General features: G+C 32.7%; 1 protein-coding gene across 1 annotated transcript; it reads right to left on the reverse strand.

Annotated features, from left to right (window-relative positions):
* Positions 1 to 4,326: 4,326 nt before the first annotated feature.
* Positions 4,327 to 8,672, reverse strand: LOC112727002 (uncharacterized). The gene is made up of 8 exons (XM_025776594.3): positions 8,458 to 8,672; positions 7,360 to 7,674; positions 6,926 to 7,125; positions 6,413 to 6,763; positions 6,122 to 6,322; positions 5,878 to 5,948; positions 5,563 to 5,699; positions 4,327 to 4,866 (listed from the first exon to the last, which is right to left on the reverse strand). The coding sequence occupies exons 1-8, from the start codon at positions 8,495 to 8,497 to the stop codon at positions 4,532 to 4,534; spliced, it is 1,650 nt and encodes a 549-aa protein (XP_025632379.1). The 5' UTR covers positions 8,498 to 8,672; the 3' UTR covers positions 4,327 to 4,531.
* Positions 8,673 to 18,144: the final 9,472 nt, after the last annotated feature.

Below are 18,144 nucleotides of genomic sequence, written 5' to 3' on the forward strand. Positions count from 1 at the left end.
TAACAATAATACTACTACTAAATTGTTCTAAAAAAAATTAAGCGGGCCATGACCACTTTAGACTCCATAAATTTAGAAATGTATGCATATCAGATCTAATATTATGTTTAAATTTGGAACATTTATATATTGAATTAAATATTAGATATATTCACAAAATATAAAATTATTTTAAAAATTTTATTTTTATTAAAAAAAACATCAATAAATTTTTTTTAATAATAAAAATAAAATAGTATAACATATATGATCATTATTAATTAAAATAAAATATTAAAAAAATATTATTTTTTTTTATTTGCAGATATCTACCTGAAATTCGTAATCTGATTGTATTAGTGTGTGGATTGGATCTAATTTGATCCGACAGCCTTGTGAATCAGATCATATTCATAATTTTTTTTATCGAATTGGAATAAATACCGAAAATATACGTATCAGGTCCAATCTATGAACACTTATGCATAAATCTGCCCCTGCTCTTGCGCATGACATTAGAGTCCTCTTAGTTAGGCGTGGCAAACGGGAAAGCCCGCCCTGCCCCACCTAACGACGTGCTGGTGAGTTGATGGATCAAACTCGCCAAATTTCTTTTTTTGTTAAACTATTAAATATTAAACAATATATATAATTTCAGAATTATTTCAATATATTTATAATTTCTAAATGCATAAAAAATTATAATTTTTAAATTAACAAATATTAAAGTCCTTATAATTATAAATATGTGATAAACATAATCATAAATCAAGTTTTTTGAAACAAAATAATAAAACTAACATTGTCCAAAGCAAAACAAACATTATCCAAAACATATAATTAAACATCTTCAAGTTTATAATCAATCAAATATAAAACATAATCCAAAATATAACTTAGAACATCTTCAATGATCATCTTCATTCTCTTGCAGATCAATAACATCATAAAAATTTGTAAAAAAACGACTCTGACCAAAAAAATACTTGGTCCGCTGAAAAAGTCTGTCCCGTCGAACCCCATCAAAATTTACAGATTAGGTGGGACGAATTAGACAGACCTTTTAAGTTTAGTAATTTCAAATTTTCAGTCCAACTCATTTTATTTTGACAAATTACGTAAATCAATCTAATAGATTTTGACCCATTTGTCACTTCTAGTCCTAACAAAAGATTGGCGCATTTAGCTTAGTCACACTTATTGGAAGAGCAACAGTTATGTGGATAGGGTGGCTAATGCAAACCACGCACCATCAGGTTTATTTCTTTAGTTAATTTATATTTTATTGTTCCTAATTTTCTTTCGTTAGTTTTAATTTTGAAGTTGATAGAACTATAGAAGGGGTATCTCTACTTTCAGAATAATAGCTATGTGACTTATGTCTAATTTGTTTTTCTTAAATGTCATGTCCAACCGGTTGATATTTAAAAATAAGAGAAAAAAATAAATAAATGTTTAATTTTTTAATTTAAAGACATAAATTTTTTATTAATTAAAAATATAAAAATATTTCTAATTTTTTAAAATATAAGACATTTAAATTTTTCTGTGCAAAATATATAAGAACAAATCGATCTTTGAAGAGATTTAGATGTCTTGCATTTTAGAAATTAACGTTTTTGTATTTTTAATTAGTCGAAAATTTTTTTATCTTTGAGATAAAAAATTAGGGACCTATTCGTTGTTTGCTCTATGTCATGTATGTCATGAAACCACTCATCCTAAAAGCTTAAGCTAATAGGAGAAGGTAACACTAATGGTTATATCTTTAACATTCCCTCTCAAGCAAGAGTGAGAGCCTCTCTTTTTTGGGTTTGTTTAATTTGCTATTTGGGGTTCACCAAAGATCGAACTCTTGACCTTTTGGACATAAAGCTCTGATACCATGTCATGAAACCACTCATCCTAAAAGCTTAAGCTAATAGGAGAATGTAACACTAATGGTTATATCTCTAATCTAACACCCTAAAAATAATGGCACAAAGGATGAATATAAATAAAGTACACCAATATTTGGGGAAATTGTTTAGGCATTGTTTGGAAAGGTTTAGAAATAATTTTTTTAACTTTTAACTTATGAAAAATCACAGCATTAATGTTTGATATAATTTTTAAAATTAACTTGTGATTTTTCAAAAATTATTTAAAATACTTATAGAGTTAAAAAAAATAACTTCTCCTATAATAAAAATTTTGTTTTATCACTTTTCTTTTAAAATAAATAATTCTATAACTAAAAAACTAAAAACAAACTAACTTATTTATTAACTACTTTTAATATAAATATTTATATTTTATTTTTTTCAAAAATTTTAATTAAATTATTTATTCAAACTAACTTTAATCCTACATTTTCAGAATATTAATATAAATTAAAAGTACACCGTCATATTTAGAATAATAATTTAAGATTGTTCAAAAGTACATATTTTAAGAAGAATGATATCGATGACAATGTTATAGAATATATTTTTTTTTATTGTTCTAAAAATCGAAACACACCGGTCAATTTAAAGTTAATCGAGAATCGGTCATCTGATTAATTTGATTTAGACAAAAATCAATTGCAAAAAACCGATAAAAAAAATCTACAAAAGCAATAAAAGACCTTAAAAAATTGGTTAAAAATTATTTAAAAAATCCTTTCCTAAATGAATATATATATTATTTTTTATATCTAATTCATCCCCAATTAAAACTCTTGAACCTTTAAAATCTTTGAACTGTTAATTAATTCGGTTTAATAATCAGTTGAGTTTTTAGAACATTGTATTTTTCTAATAAATACCTGGAAAGTTTATAATGTTTAAATAATCAATTACAAATCCATGAATCACAACTCAACCACTTATGGTAGTCACATGATGATAATATATATCAAGCTATATATAGCATAGGTTTGGGACCAAGTATCATGATCTATCATAAAGAAAAACAAAATACAATTTTTGTTTGTTTAAGTGTGTCCAATGCAATGTAACACATGTTTTAATTGTTACCATATAGAGCAAGCTTTTGATGATGATCACTTAAACAAATGAATAAAAACATTTATGCATTTTTACCCTAGATATGGTGTGGCACCGGCTACAAATACATCCAAAATTTTAATAAACATATAATATGAGATTAAGGGGGAAAAGAAAACAAAATGAAAAGGCTACAAAAAAAAAATGATGAAGCATATAGGATGGTCCCCTTGCTCTACCCAAAGAGCTTGGTAATAATGTGGATTTTTCTTATTAAAATTAAATGTAGGAACAAAAAGATTACACATAACGTTTATCAGAGGATGCACTTATCCGTTGCTTTATTTATGCTTCCATGATTAGGCCGGGACATATATAATAACGGGATAATAATGTCAAAACAAATCTGACCAAATTTTTTTCCTAATTTAATAATAATAATAATAATAATAATAATAATAATAATAATAATCTTTTGAAAAATCCCTTATTAAGTCTTGAAAAAACTTATGAAATTCCTAAAGTTTGACAAAAGTTGATCAAGTTGATATTTTGATAGAATTTCTATTTTGGGAGGTTTCGAAAGTGATTTTCTAAACATTAGAGAAGTTAAAACATTTTCCGAATTTGTAATATTAGTAAATATATGACACTACTATATAATAGCACCCATGTCCCCCTACTCTTACCACTTTCTGTTAGTGCTCTAATTTGATGTTCGAATAAAAAGACATAATACCTACAAGACATAAAAGTGAAGCATATGTGCAAAGTATTGCACGACAAATAACTACAAGACATAATCACAACTATTTGAAAAGATGAAGATGAATGCATTTGTGCATTGGACATCCCAAACCACATCAAAAGAAGGCTCTTCAATCATTCTGGGTTAGGAAAGTCAATTAATTAATACAATTCTGTTTACCCCATCACATGATCAATTGATCATTCAATCTAAGAAAATCAAGATTGACTTGCTTCGGTTGAAAATCTGTTCCGATTAAGGGTTTAAGGTTTAGAATTTGATAAAACTTTTCATAAACTTTTTGTTCAATCTTAAATCAAATTCCCCACAACCACATAGGCAATATCATTAAGAATGACTTAGATTTGAGTATTTAGTTAGCTCAAAACATCGTTTGATTAATATAGCCAATTGATCATATCTAGTGAGAAAATGGCCCTTATTTTTTCTCTCTACTTAGCTAAAGAAATAACAATGAAATACACATGCTGATAAACAGCCAGATATCAAGAAAAGGATGAAGAAATTCAAAGAAACCTAATTCAAAATCACAAGTTTCAATAATCAACATTTGAAAATTCAAAACAGAACCACCAAACATATTGACCCTCAAATCAAGTAAACAAACACTGCAAAAATTGAACCTAAAGTTTATTCTGAGTATGGAAACACTATCCATTATTATTCTTGTTCTTATACATTCTACAGAGCTATACAATGTACACCCTGAGTGCAGAAAAACTAGTTATACAATGTACACTTCTATTCCAATTAAATGGCATCAAGAAAGGGAAAAAAAATTGAAAGAAATTAATGAATACATCTGTATGATCTATTATCTAAAAATACCTTCCTCGCTGCTCCATGGCAAACCTTTAAGAACATCTCTTAAGGCATAGTAGTGGCTATCGCATTTGTGATCAGTTATCAAATTTCCTGAAAGAATTATCTTCTGGAAATGCTCACCAGGTTGCCTCTTGAAGAGTGTGAAGAAATCAGTACCCTTTTTGGACTCCAAGTTCCTCCGCAAATAGTAAACAGAACCAGGTATAAACAATTCCTCAGGTAACACAGGCTTAGTTTCCTTGACTTTCGTGACAGCTGAATTTTCCTTTGCAGATTTTCGGGGTGAAGGCGCCACTTTAGTAACCGGCAACTTCTTAGGACCAGCTGTTGACACAGAATAAAGCAGCGCGTTTAAGTATTATGCAACAAAGGCAATTAGAGAGTGCAAGTAAATATTAAAAAACCAAGAACAATTTTAATGTATAATTTCTTCCTCTTCTTTTTTCATGTGTGATTTTAATGCAATATCTAGTACCAATAACATTTTTTGTTTTAGTTTAATAAGTCAAGTATTCATGTCTAAGCATTCTTCCTTTTCTTCTTGGATATTGCATCCACATAAATTTTCATTGACTATAAGAAGTTGAATTAGTTCTTAACATAATCAATTACATGTTAGGGCGACACACTAGGATGATAGGACATGGAAAACGGATAAAATATAAATTTCAGGGGATTAAAATTGTATTTCCAGAAGAGGTATAAAGGAAGAAACTAAGTAAAATTTTGCCATGGTACATGTCCTAACTCGTTAATAAAACTACCATGACCATTCAAAGAAATGACAACATATTAGGATGAATGTTAATGGTACAAGATTAGTATGGTAATGTGCCACTATTCTTTCTTTTTTCAATTCTGATTTATTTTCAGAGAACGTTGATTATAAATAAAAAAAGCCACCAACAGCACCAAATGCTTTGATGTTATAGGAAAGGCAGATAGGTTTAAGATGTTGGTATCATAAAATGAGAAACAAATAAACAGAGTTTTGAACCAGCACTGAAAAATCTCAATAACCTGAACTTCTGATTCGCCTGAAATTTGCATAGTCAGCAAGTTTGTTAGCTACATCTTGCACCGAGTAGACAACCTGCTTGGCATTTGCAACTAAATCTATGACGCTTCTCCAATCTTCTTTCTCAGCTACACTCATCCTGAAGAAAATGCAATTCAATTAAATCTTTTGTTAGCTAACTTCCAAACAGATATAAAGAGAAAAAGAGAATCTTTCATTAAAACATTTTATTGACCGAAATTACAATTGTTCTGAGTGCCTTCCTTAGTTTCCTGTATGTCCAATTCCTTGAAGGCTATAAACTAAATGTTACTCACCAATCAGTTTGAAGGATTTCATTTCGAAGCCTTGATAAGGCAGCTACACTCAATCTAGGTATAATATCATCCTGTAAGTATCCACAAACAATAAGTCCTGTAAATATCCACTAACAATGAAAACACAACAGATAAAGACGAACAAAACTTGGCAAAAGAATGTGATTCATCAGCAGGAGTTAAACATAATTACTTTTGTGCAGACAAAATATTGTAACAGACACTATAAAATGCAATCACACACCTGCATCACGACTGTCGTAACAAAGCCAGAGCAGCTTTCGGCAAGTTCTTTGGAGACACATGGTGGAGTTCCATATGCAACAGCAGATACAATATCAGGACTAAAACCCAGCTCCTTCGATGATTTTCTGTGGATCATTATTGCTAATAAAGAAGCTATAGCACCTCCTAGAGAATGACCGACAAGTCGTAACCTAAATCCCTGTTAATGAGTTAGTCACACTTTATAGCATGAATAATAATAATAAACTAAGAAATGGAAACCAAAATAGGAACTTAACATCAATCCCACCTGATGTTTCTCCAAACATTTTCTTATGACGTCAATTTCATGATGAAGAAACCAACGAGCAGATTCAGCAGTGCCAAAGTGGGTTGAAAAGCCCTCAAAAGTGACTTCCCCATCACTTGAGGAAAGAATGTCAGTGATAAGGTCATATACAGTTTGTGTGCCACGGATACCTAAAATTACAAGCCTTTTACGAAGATCAACCCCTATATAATAGCTAGGTGTCATTACGCTGGAATTTCTAATGAATTTTATGATATTCCTTTCTCGGAGCATGCTGTTCCTTGCAAGAGCAGCAGGACTATCCTTATAAGCACTTTTAGCCAATTCAAGATAATAAATGAGATCTTGAACCTGAAATTCAATAATATTATCTTAATAAGAATGGATGAGGCAGTGAATCACAATCATTTCTAGCCTTATGTTAACAATAACAGTATAAAAGCATATAAGTATCTTATAATATCACATGATCTTGTATGCACTTCTGCCTCTAAAATACAGTTTCGACTTAACTGTTGATTCTGATGATATCTCAATGCCTTTGATATCATCAAGTGGATGTGCAGAAGCTTGACGAAGATAGATCAGATACAAGCCAATCGTAAGGTCACTCAAACTCCAATCCTGGATTCCAAGCTTGCTTTGTTTAATGCAGGCAATGATTTCCATAAGGGATCGTTTGCTTGGTGGGGGTTTGTTTCCAGTTCCATTTACTGCAATATGTAAAATCAATTCAGCATTGCATTACTTTAATGCAAACTGCAACATTGGATCGTCTTTCCTTCACTCATAAAATGTGTGATCATTTTCATTTTTCAGAACAAATAGTTAAGATATTAAGAAATTATATAACACATAATTTAACTGAGTCATACTTTTTTACAGACAAATCATTTGACTGAAAGATACCAACAATGTTTACGGAATATCTCTCAAAGTTAACATACCTGTTGGCATAGCCCATTTACAAAATTGCACAGCTGGTTCTATAGCCTTTGTGAGCCAAGCTAGCTCCAATTTCCACTTATTATTATCTGGGGGATCTTCGTCATCAGAACTGTCTTTTCTAACTTTGTAACTGTTATCTTCCTTCTTCTTCTTAACTTCAGATTTGAAACAAGTCTTCCGCGCTTGTTTCCCTTCTTTTAGCTTATCTTCTTCTACCTTATCTGATCTTGGCCGTTGTAACTGAAGCTGGTAAAAAACGCTATGCATATAGTTCCAACACGGCTCTTCTTTACTGAAAAGAAGTTTGGCAGAATCTGCACATTGTATGACAAATTAATAAATTAACAGACACAGACAAACGAAGGAAGATATTTCTTGGTATCAGTTCTTCAAGAACATTTTGGTAAGAGTGTAGCACATTACTGCATGAATCCCTTAACCAAACTGACTATGTAAATGAATCAAAGATCATCTTACAAGAATTCGCAAACTATGTCATAGGTGTGGATTAAACTATCATAACTGATGACGTGATACGTTAATATGACAAGATTTCTATAACCTAACATAGAGGAAAAGAAGCAAGATTAAATAAATACATTGACATTTGTATTCACACAATGTAAAAATGAACAAAAATTGCATAATCTAACAAACCACCTAATTTTGAGAATCTAAAATGGTAGAATTCCCCCCGCCCCTGCTCACATTTTGTCTTAACTATGAACATTTCAGCGTTATATAGGTATCTAGTCATAAATCATGTTCACATCACTAAAACATTAAAAATCTGAATCCCTTTGAATCATTCCACTTATGGTTTTTCATTTATCCACCAAATAATTCATCACAAATATCCAAATAATTCATCACAAATATCCAAAAACAATCACAAAAACCTATAATTCCTTCATAGCAACTCTATAATGGAAACAAAGAATGCTGTTCTTGTGCAAACAAAAACAAGTTGTGGCCTATTCCGGAAAACTCTATCACATGCAGCATTGAAGTGAAGAATAGAAATAATTTTTCAAAGAAAAAAAGTGAGATAGAAAAATGAAAAAGAATGAGAAGCAGAAGAAGGAAAAAGAACTAACAGATGTTGCGGAGAAGATTCTTTACGTTCTGGCGATACATTTCTTGAAGAAGATGGAAGATACACAATTGAAGAAACGAATTGATTTAGAAAATCAAGAATCTAAATCAAGAAGAAGAAGAAGAAGAAGGTGGAAATGGGTTCTTGAAGCACCGCCAAATGAAAAAGCGTAGAGTGGAAACCTCTTGAATGAATTGACTGTGAATTAACTAAAATAGTAGGAGGCATTTTTTAAAAAAAATATATTAAAATATTAATTTTTTTTTATAATAAGATAATTAAATCTTTTTACAACATAGTTATCAAACTTTTTTTTATAATAAAATAATTAAATTGTTATAAGCATAAAAAATAATGGCCACCAATTAATAATTATTAAATTTTTGTAATTTTATTTATCTTTCTAGTAAAAATATGAATCTAATTTAATTATAAATAAAAATTAAATTTAGTTATATTTTTTGTCCATAAAATTAAAAAAAAAATAACTATATAACTTTGATCATAGAATTGATTGATGTGCACCAAATTCTGAGTTAATCCATCAATTAAAAGCACATTAGAAATAAAATGAGTTATATTTATCCACATTATTTATAACAGAAACTTTGGCTTAAACTTTGTTTGTGAACTTTACTGAGCCACTATTTTTGAGTATGAAATAATTGAAGTGTTTGTAATTGACCCGTACGTAAAGGTGACTTGTGCGCCACTTCACACATTGCCTTGTTAGATCTGGATTGTTTATAGAAGCTTTTAAGCAGATGAACTTGAGACAAAGGATTTATTTGAGTACAGTAGGGAGAAACATATTTTAAGTACATCACTTTTAAACTTAATTAGCTGTCTCATCGTATGAATACTGATTTTAGTATTGGAGTGTCCTTGTAGGTGGCTCTATCCGCTGACCCACCAACGATCCAGTTAACCTTGCTTTTCCAGGAGCTTGCGTTCAAGTCCAAGTCTCTCATCCACCCGTTGCTCTCAACCCGCCAACTATCTGATTCACCGTTCCGACGAACAATCGAACAGCTTGAATCCTTATAAGTTATTTCTTAAAATCTGTTTGAGGTTTCTTAAAATTTTCTATTTAAAGTTTCTTAAATAGTTTTTTTTTTTTTAGATTTATCAAAGTTCTATTTCTTAAACTAAAAACATTCTTTAGTGTCGTGTCCAAGTTTAACAGATGTGACAGAATTTGTCTTTTTTTTTTTGAATAATACTACACCTCCAATTCTTTTTATTAATCAAGTTCTGTTGTAAAATAACTAAATAAATAAGGAAGAAGTAATAAATATAAAATATAAAAATATAATTAGATAACTCAAGTAGTAATATTCACTAGAATTACTATATCAATATAGTAGATATAATTAACTATTATAATAAAATATATAAGAGAGAGAATAGTATGAGAGAGAGAAGAGTAGAGAAATAATATTGTTTTATTGCTTACTTGTGTATATTTCATTTGTCCCGTATATGTTTTTATAGGCAAATAAAATTTACTTTTTCAAACCTCATTAATTTCCTTCAACATAAAAACTTGCTCTTCTCAACATAGGAAATTGAATTGCTCATTAATGGACATCCATTCTTATCCATAGCATCCTCGTCACAACACTCCCCCTTGGATGTCCATTTAGGATTATGCCTCGTTAAAACCTTACTAAAGAAAAACCCAGTGGGAAAAAAACTTAGTGAAGGAAAAAGAGTACAAATCCATTGTGATGGGGACTGCCTCATTAAAAACATTGTCAAGAAAAATCCAATGAGAAAAAAACCTGACCAAGAAAAAAAGAGTACAGTCCCCCCCTCTTGTCGACATCATTTAATGTCTCGAAATCGGCGCATTCCAATCTCGTGTACCAATCTTTCAAAGGAGGATTTTGGGAGTGACTTTGTAAATAAATCTGACAGATTGTCACTTGAGCAGATCTGTTGGACATCAATTGTCCCTTGATTTTAAAGATCATGAGTGAAGAAGAATTTGGGAGAAATATGCTTTGTTCTATCACCTTTGATATATCCGCCTTTAAGTTGAGCAATACATGCTGTATTATCTTCAAACAGGACAGTTGGAGCTATCTTCTGATCAATCAGTCCACATGATGACAGAATATATTGGATTAAACTCCTCAGCCAAAAATCACTCGCGACTAGCTTCATGTATCACTAGTATTTCGGCATGATTAGAGGATGTTGCAGCAATCCTATGTTTCGTGGACCTCCATGATATAGGTGTACTACCATACGTGAACAGGTATCTTGTTTGAGATCTCCCTTTGTGTGGATCAGACAGATATCCAGCATCTGCATAGCCAACTAATTGTGACTTGGATCCATAGGGATAAAACAATCACATGTCAACCGTTCCATGAAGATATCGAAAGATCTGTTTGATTCCACTCCAATGTCTTCTGGTTGGAGAGGAACTATATCTTGCTAGTAAATTCACAGCAAATGATATATCAGGTCGTGTATTGTTAGCAAGATACATTAGTGCGCCAATAGCATTAAGATATGGTACTTCAAGACCAAGGATATCTTCATTCTCTTCCTTAGGATGGAATTGATCCTTTTTCACATCCAAAGATCTTACGATCATTGGGGTACTCAAAGGATGTGACTTATCCATATAAAATCTTTTCAAGATCTTATTTGTGTATGTTGTTTGATGAATAAAGATCCCAGTTTTTATATGCTCGATCTGCAGGCCGAGACAAAATTTAGTTCTTCCGAGATCTTTCATCTCAAACTCTTCTTTTAGAGTTTTTATAATTGTTGGAATATCTTCAGAAGTTCCAATGATATTTAAAGCATCAATGTACACAGCAATTATAATGAATCCAGATGCAGATTTCTTTATGAAAACGCATGGACAGATATCATCATTCTTGAATCCATTTTTGGCCAGATACTTAGTAAGACGATTATACCACATTCGTCCAGATTGCTTCAGACCATATAAAGATCTTTGCAATTTGACTGAGTATAACCCTTGCGAATATTCATTGGATGGTTTAGATATCTTTAATCCTTCAGGGACTTTCATATAGATATCACCATCTAATGAGTCATACAAATAGGCTGTTACTACATCCATTAAATGCATATGCAGTTTATAATATGCAGATAAACTAACCAAATAACGCAATGTTATTGTATCCACTACAGGGGAATACGTTTCTTCATAATCTATACCGGGCCTTTGTGAAAAACTTTGTGCCACAAGTCGGGCTTTATAGCGCACAACTTCATTTTTCTCATTTTATTTTCTCACAAATACCCATCGGTATCCAACAGGTTTTACATCTTCAGGTGTACGGACTACAGGTCCAAAGACTTCACGTTTTGCAAGTGAGTCTAACTCAGCCTTCATGGCTTCTTTCCATTTTGGCCAATCATTCATTTGTCGACATTCTTCGACTGATCTTGGCTCAAGATCCTTACTTTCATGCATGATATTTAATGCCACATTATATGCAAATATTTCATTGACAATTGTCTATTCGGTCCCATTTCTCTCATGTAAAGACATAATTTATCGAGATGCCGTCATTTTCACAATTTTCAGGTACCTGAACGTCTTCTTGCGTTAAAACTATATCAGAATTTTGGACAACTTCAGGTGTCTTTACTATGTCTTTTTCAACAGGAATAGTATTCACCTCTTTTCGCTTTCGAGGATTTTTGTCTTTGGAACCGACAGGCCTGCCACGCTTCTGGCGTAAATTTGCTTCAGTGACTACTTGTCCTACTGGGACATCAATTTGAATTGGAGCATTTTCCATTGGTATATAAGATTTGGTTATCCTCTTTGTATCAGAAAATGCATCAGGCAATTCATTTGCTATTCTTTGCAAATGTATAATCTTTTGAACTTCTAGTTCACATTGCCCTGATCGAGGATCTAAATGCATCAACGATGATGCATTCCAATTAAGTTCCTTTTTAGGAAGCTTATTCTCTCCCCCTAATGTTGGAAATTTTGATTCATCAAAATGACAATCTGCAAACCAGGCTTTAAATACATCTCCAATTTGTAGGGGTGGCAAAGCGGGCTTGCCCACCCCGCCCCGCCAAAGCCCGCCCAAATATGGGGCGGGCCAGCCCGCCCCGCCAAACTAATATAGGCTCAACTTGCTACCCCGCCCCGCCAAAGGGCCCGCCAACCCGCCTCTTTTTTTTTTAATATTTTTTAACCATATAAAAAAATTAACTATATTTTTCAATTTAACGTACTAACTTACTAACTACTAACAATTATTTTATTTTATAATAAAATTAAATAAAATTATTTTATTGAATTAATTTTTTAACATATAAAGTAATATCTTAAATTAATTATTAATTCATAAAAAAATTATAATTAACCATTATAACTCTTTTCATTGAAAATAACATAACAAATAATAAGTATCAAAGTCTCAAACATAAGTGGCTAAGTGCATAACAATAATAAAACAAACACATAATCCACACATAAATCCTACTATAATTAAAACAAAACACACAACATAATTCATAAATTAACAAGACACCCAAAAAAAATCCTTAAATCAATCCACATAAATCAATTATCAACTTCCAAATCAATAAAATTTGAATCTGATCTGGAAGTTGAAACACCGCCTCGCCTAGCATCTTGAGGATTCACATCTTCACCTTCACCTACAATTAGAAGAATACCCAAATTTAGAACAAAATATAAATACTTATAAGCATGATCAGTTGCCTTTAAATACTCAAAGGCCTTCCGATACTTGATAGCACTTTCGAGCATAATGTACGTAGAATTCCATCGAGTAGTAACATCTAAATGCAACCCACTTGTAAAATTCAAACCAGGAATCGCAGAAACACATTCTTTAAACCTTATCATTCTACTTTCCGATCCCCTTACATATTTCACACTTTCCCTAATCTTATCCAATGCATCATGAGCAATTTTTAATCCATCTTGTACAATAAGATTCAAGATATGAGCAGAACAACGAATATGAAAGAACTCCCCGTCACACAACAACCAATCATGCATATTTAATGTACTTTTCAAATGATCTTGGCATGTATCATTAGCAGATGCATTATCTAGTGTAAGAGTCATAATCTTCTTTTCAATTTCCCACTCATTTAAAAGCTCAAAAATCTTGGAAGACAATTCAAATCCCATGTGAGGAGGAGGCATATGACAAAAACTCAATATTTTACTTTGCAATTTCCAATTTAAATCAACAAAGTGAGCAGTTAAGCATAAATAACCCTCTGTAGTGATGGATGTCCACAAATCAAAAGTCAAACAAATTCTATTGGGAATGGCTACTAAAGTACTTTTAAGCTTTTCTTTTTTCCTTGTGTAAATTTTCAGCACATCCTCCTTAAGAGTATTTCTAGTAATCAGGCCTAGAGTTGGACTGATGTATTTTATCCAATTCCTAAATTTTTTATTATCAACAATAGAGAAGGAAACATCACAATCAATCACAAAGGCCGCAAACATCTCACGCGATACATGATTATCTATCTTGAGAGCCCCCATTTTATTTTGCATTTCTATCAAAGTTTGACCAATATCCTCAAAGTCTATTTTCATGCACCTGTCTAAATGACGCTTAAGTGACGATGTCCCATATTGTTTACCACCAGCCTTGAACTTCTGTTTGCATCCATCACATTGAGCACGAGCTATACCATCATCACCAGGTCCAAGCTTTGTGAAATATCTCCACACATCAGATGTTGTTGCCTTCGTCTTTTTCTTTTTAATATCTTCTGTCGTTTCAGATGTTTCCATATTTTCAGGATTTTGTGTTACATTCCCACTATCAACTTCCATAGAGAAAGGGTTATCCATAGCAAAATCAACAACTCAACCTAAATAACACAAATACATCAGAACAAGTATGAAAGAAGCTAAGCAGAGGAACTGAACCATCAATAATTTTCAATAATGTTGCATCAAAAATTCAAAACAAATACACCAAGCATCCCAAAAAGGCAAAAATCATTAAAGCAACGAATTAAAACAGAAATACAGAATGCATATCAACATAAATAAGAAATTAAGAATAAACAGTCAATAGCATATTCAATCAAGCTACCAAGCCACCAAACTAGTTTCGATGTTTGAATTCATTCATAAATTAGAAGTTAGTTAGCATTTTAAAAATAGGAAAAAGAAGCTGTCCACAAAAGCATGAAAGAATCTGTCCAGTGTCCAGTAAAACAAGTTTCCTAAACAAATTCACAAAAAATTTGATAAGCATGAAACAATATGTCCAGAACCAGTCAACCACAAACACATGAATATATGATTATACGATATAGCCATAACAAAAACAATAAATAGGTAAACTCACTAAACTGTAATCACAGTTCTTTATTTAAAAAAAAAGAAAATGAATAACTTCACTTACTGAGTCTGAAACACAGCCGCCAAGAAGCAGAGGAGGAGAGAGGAGCGCGCAGGGAATCCGCCGGAGGTCGGACACAGAACCGTCGAGACCCGAGAGGCAAAGGAGGAGAGAAGAGAGATGAGCAGAGGACTGGCGAGACCAAACAGCGCCGCCGGGAGTGCGATTCGGTGAGGACTGGCCAGAATCGTATGAGACAGGGACCGGCGAGCAGCGACTGGGAGACCGACGGCGATGAGCTGCAAAGGAGGAGAGATGAGTAGAGGCAAGACCAAACAGCGCCGCCGGAAGTGCGATTCGGTGAGGCAGCAACCAGCGACTGGGAGACCGACGGGGGACGGGCGACGACAATGAGCTGCTGAAGGAAGTCACCGACTCAGGGTCAGGGTCTCACTCTCAACTCTCATTCTCTCAAGGAGTCAGGGTCAGGGAAGCTGGGAAGGGAAAATGGGAAATCAAATTAGGGCCGGCTGTGTTGATCACTTGATTGTGGGAAGGAAAAGTAAAAAAATTTTATTTATATGATATGTAAAATTAAAAAAATGCCCTTAAAAAAATAAGATGTCAGCCCGCCCCGCGGGTTTGGCGGTGCAGTTTAGGCAGTTTTTTAAAATTTGGCGGGTTCAAAATCTCGGCCCGACTCGCCTTTTTTGGCGGTTTGACCCGGCGGGTTCGACCCGTTTTGCCACAGCTACCAGTTTGTATCTCAAGATACCTCACTATAGAGGGAGAATCATATCCAACATATATCCCCAATTTTCTTTGGGGTCCCATTTTGGTGCGATTAGGTGGTGCAATGGGAACATATATCGCACACCCAAATATTCTTAAATGAGAAACATTTGGCTGCTGGCCAAAAGCTAATTGCATAGGAGAGAACCGATGGTAACTCGTTGGCCTCAAACGAATAAGTGCTGCAGCATGTAAAATAGCATGTCCCCAAACTGAGGTTGGAAGATTTGTTCTCAAAAGTAAGGGTCTAGCAATCAATTGGAGGCGTTTAATAAGTGATTCTGCTAACCCATTTTGTGTGTGAACATAAGCTACTGGATGTTCAACACTTATTCCATTAGCTATACAATAAGCATCAAATGCTTGGAAAGTAAATTCACCAGCATTATCAAGACGAATTGCTTTGATTGGATTTTCTGAAAATTGTGCTTTTAATCGAATAATTTGAGCCAGTAATCTTGCAAACGCCAGGTTGCGAGAAGACAATAAGCACACATGTGACCATCTCGAAGATGCGTCTATCAAAACCATAAAATATCTAAAAGATCCACATGGTGGATGAATAGGTCCACATATATCACCTTGAATCCTTTCTTGGAATTCAGGGGACTCAAATCCAATCTTTACTGGTGATGGCCTTAAAATTAACTTTCCTTGAGAACATGCAGCACAACAAAATTCACTAGTTTTAAGAATCTTCTGGTTCTTTAGTGAATGTCCATGAGAGTTTTCAATAATTCTCCTCATCATGGTTGTTCCCGGATGACCCAATCGGTCATGCCAAGTTATGAATTCATTTGGGCTAGTAAACTTCTGGTTTACAGTGGCATGTGATTCAATTGCACTAATTTTAGTATAATATAACCCAGATGAAAGTGAAGGTAATTTTTCTAATATAACTTTCTTATTTGAATCATGAGTTGTGATACATAAGTACTCATGATTTTCCTCATTCATAGTCTCAATATGATATCCATTTCGCCGAATATCTTTAAAGCTCAATAAGTTTCTTCGAGACTTGGTAGACAATAGTGCATTATTTATTATGAATTTTGTTCCTCTAGGAAACAAAATTATAGCTCTTCCGGAACCTTCTATCACATTGTCCGAGCCAATAATAGTATTAACATACTCTTCTTTTGGCACAAGATGGGTAAAATATATATCACTTTTAAGAATAGTGTGCGAACTTGGATTATCTGCAAGGCAAATATCTTCAGAATATGTCCTTGCCATTTTTCTTCAAAAATAAATGATAATAATAATAAAATGAGTAGAAGTACATGCACAGTAAAATTATTCACATGAATATTTAACAAACACATACACATATCAAACTATTCCATCATTGATCAAATAGCCAATATTTCCTTCCGAATCCTTAAAGAAATTAGATACATAATAATGAATGGTGGAATTTTCATCATTTGAAACAAAATTTGTTTCCTTTCCTTTGTCATCCTTTTTCAAGGATGCTTGATAAAGATCAACTAGGTGCCTTGGGGTACGACAGGTACGTGACCAATGACCCTTTCCACCACAACAGAAGCATTTATCCTCAATTGATTTACTTTGCCCGTTGTTTCTTTCTTTATCCCACTTCTGGTGAGATCCTTTCTTGTGAATATAATTCTTCTTCCTTCCATAATTTTTTTTTATTACCAAAATCTTGCCATTTACCTCTTCTGTGGTTATGATTTGCCACATTTGCTTCAGGAAATGGGGCGGCGCCAGCTGGGCGCGCTTCATGATTTCTTAAGAGCAACTCATTGTTGCGTTTAGCAACAAGAAAGTAAGAAATTAGCTCAAAAAAAATTTTTAAATCCTTTTTCTCGATACTGCTGCTACAGGAGCACATTCGAAGCATGGAAGGTCGAGAAAGTTTTCTCTAACATATCGGGCTTGAGGAAGTATCACCGTCTTTTGATGATTGTACATTTCTTCAAGGTCTTTCCACAGATCTGCATGATCTTTTAATGTGAGATATTCATTTTTCAATCCTTCGTCAAGATGACGACGAAGGAAAATCATGGCCTTAGCTTTATCCTTCTGCGATGCATTATTTTCAGCCTTAATGGTATCTCCAAGATCCATTGAATCAAGATGGATTTCAGGATCTAATATCCATGATAAATAATTGTTTCCAGATATATGAAGAGCATTGAATTCAAAATGAGAGAGTTTCGACATAATGAAAATTTGTTACCTGAATCTTCCTAAAAAAAATTTGATCAGAGTCTCATGCTAATAACGTGTTGTAAAATAACTAAATAAATAAGGAAGAAGTAACAAATATAAAATATGAAAATATAATTAGATAGCTCAAGTAGTAATATTCACTAGAATTACTATATCAATATAGTAGATATAATTAATTATTATAATAAAGTATATAAGAGAGAGAATAGTATGAGAGAGAATATTGTTTTATTGCTTACTTGTATATATTTCATTTGCCCCGTACATATTTTTATAGGCAAATAAAATTTACTTTTTCAAACCTCATTAATTTCCTTCAACATAAAGATTTGCTCCTCTCA

Source organism: Arachis hypogaea, chromosome 12, assembly GCF_003086295.3.
Source record: "Arachis hypogaea cultivar Tifrunner chromosome 12, arahy.Tifrunner.gnm2.J5K5, whole genome shotgun sequence".
NCBI classification, from domain to species: Eukaryota; Viridiplantae; Streptophyta; class Magnoliopsida; order Fabales; family Fabaceae; genus Arachis; species Arachis hypogaea.

Bases quoted from the DNA above. Each gene is read 5' to 3' on its own strand.
- LOC112727002 (XM_025776594.3), bottom strand. From the start codon at position 8,497: ATGTATCGCCAGAACGTAAAGAATCTTCTCCGCAACATCT. The intron at 5,949-6,121 runs GTGTGTGATTGC...GGATACTTACAG, and splicing joins TTACGACAGTCGTGATGCAG to GATGATATTATACCTAGATT. The intron at 4,867-5,562 runs GTTATTGAGATT...CTGTGTCAACAG, and splicing joins CAGGCGAATCAGAAGTTCAG to CTGGTCCTAAGAAGTTGCCG.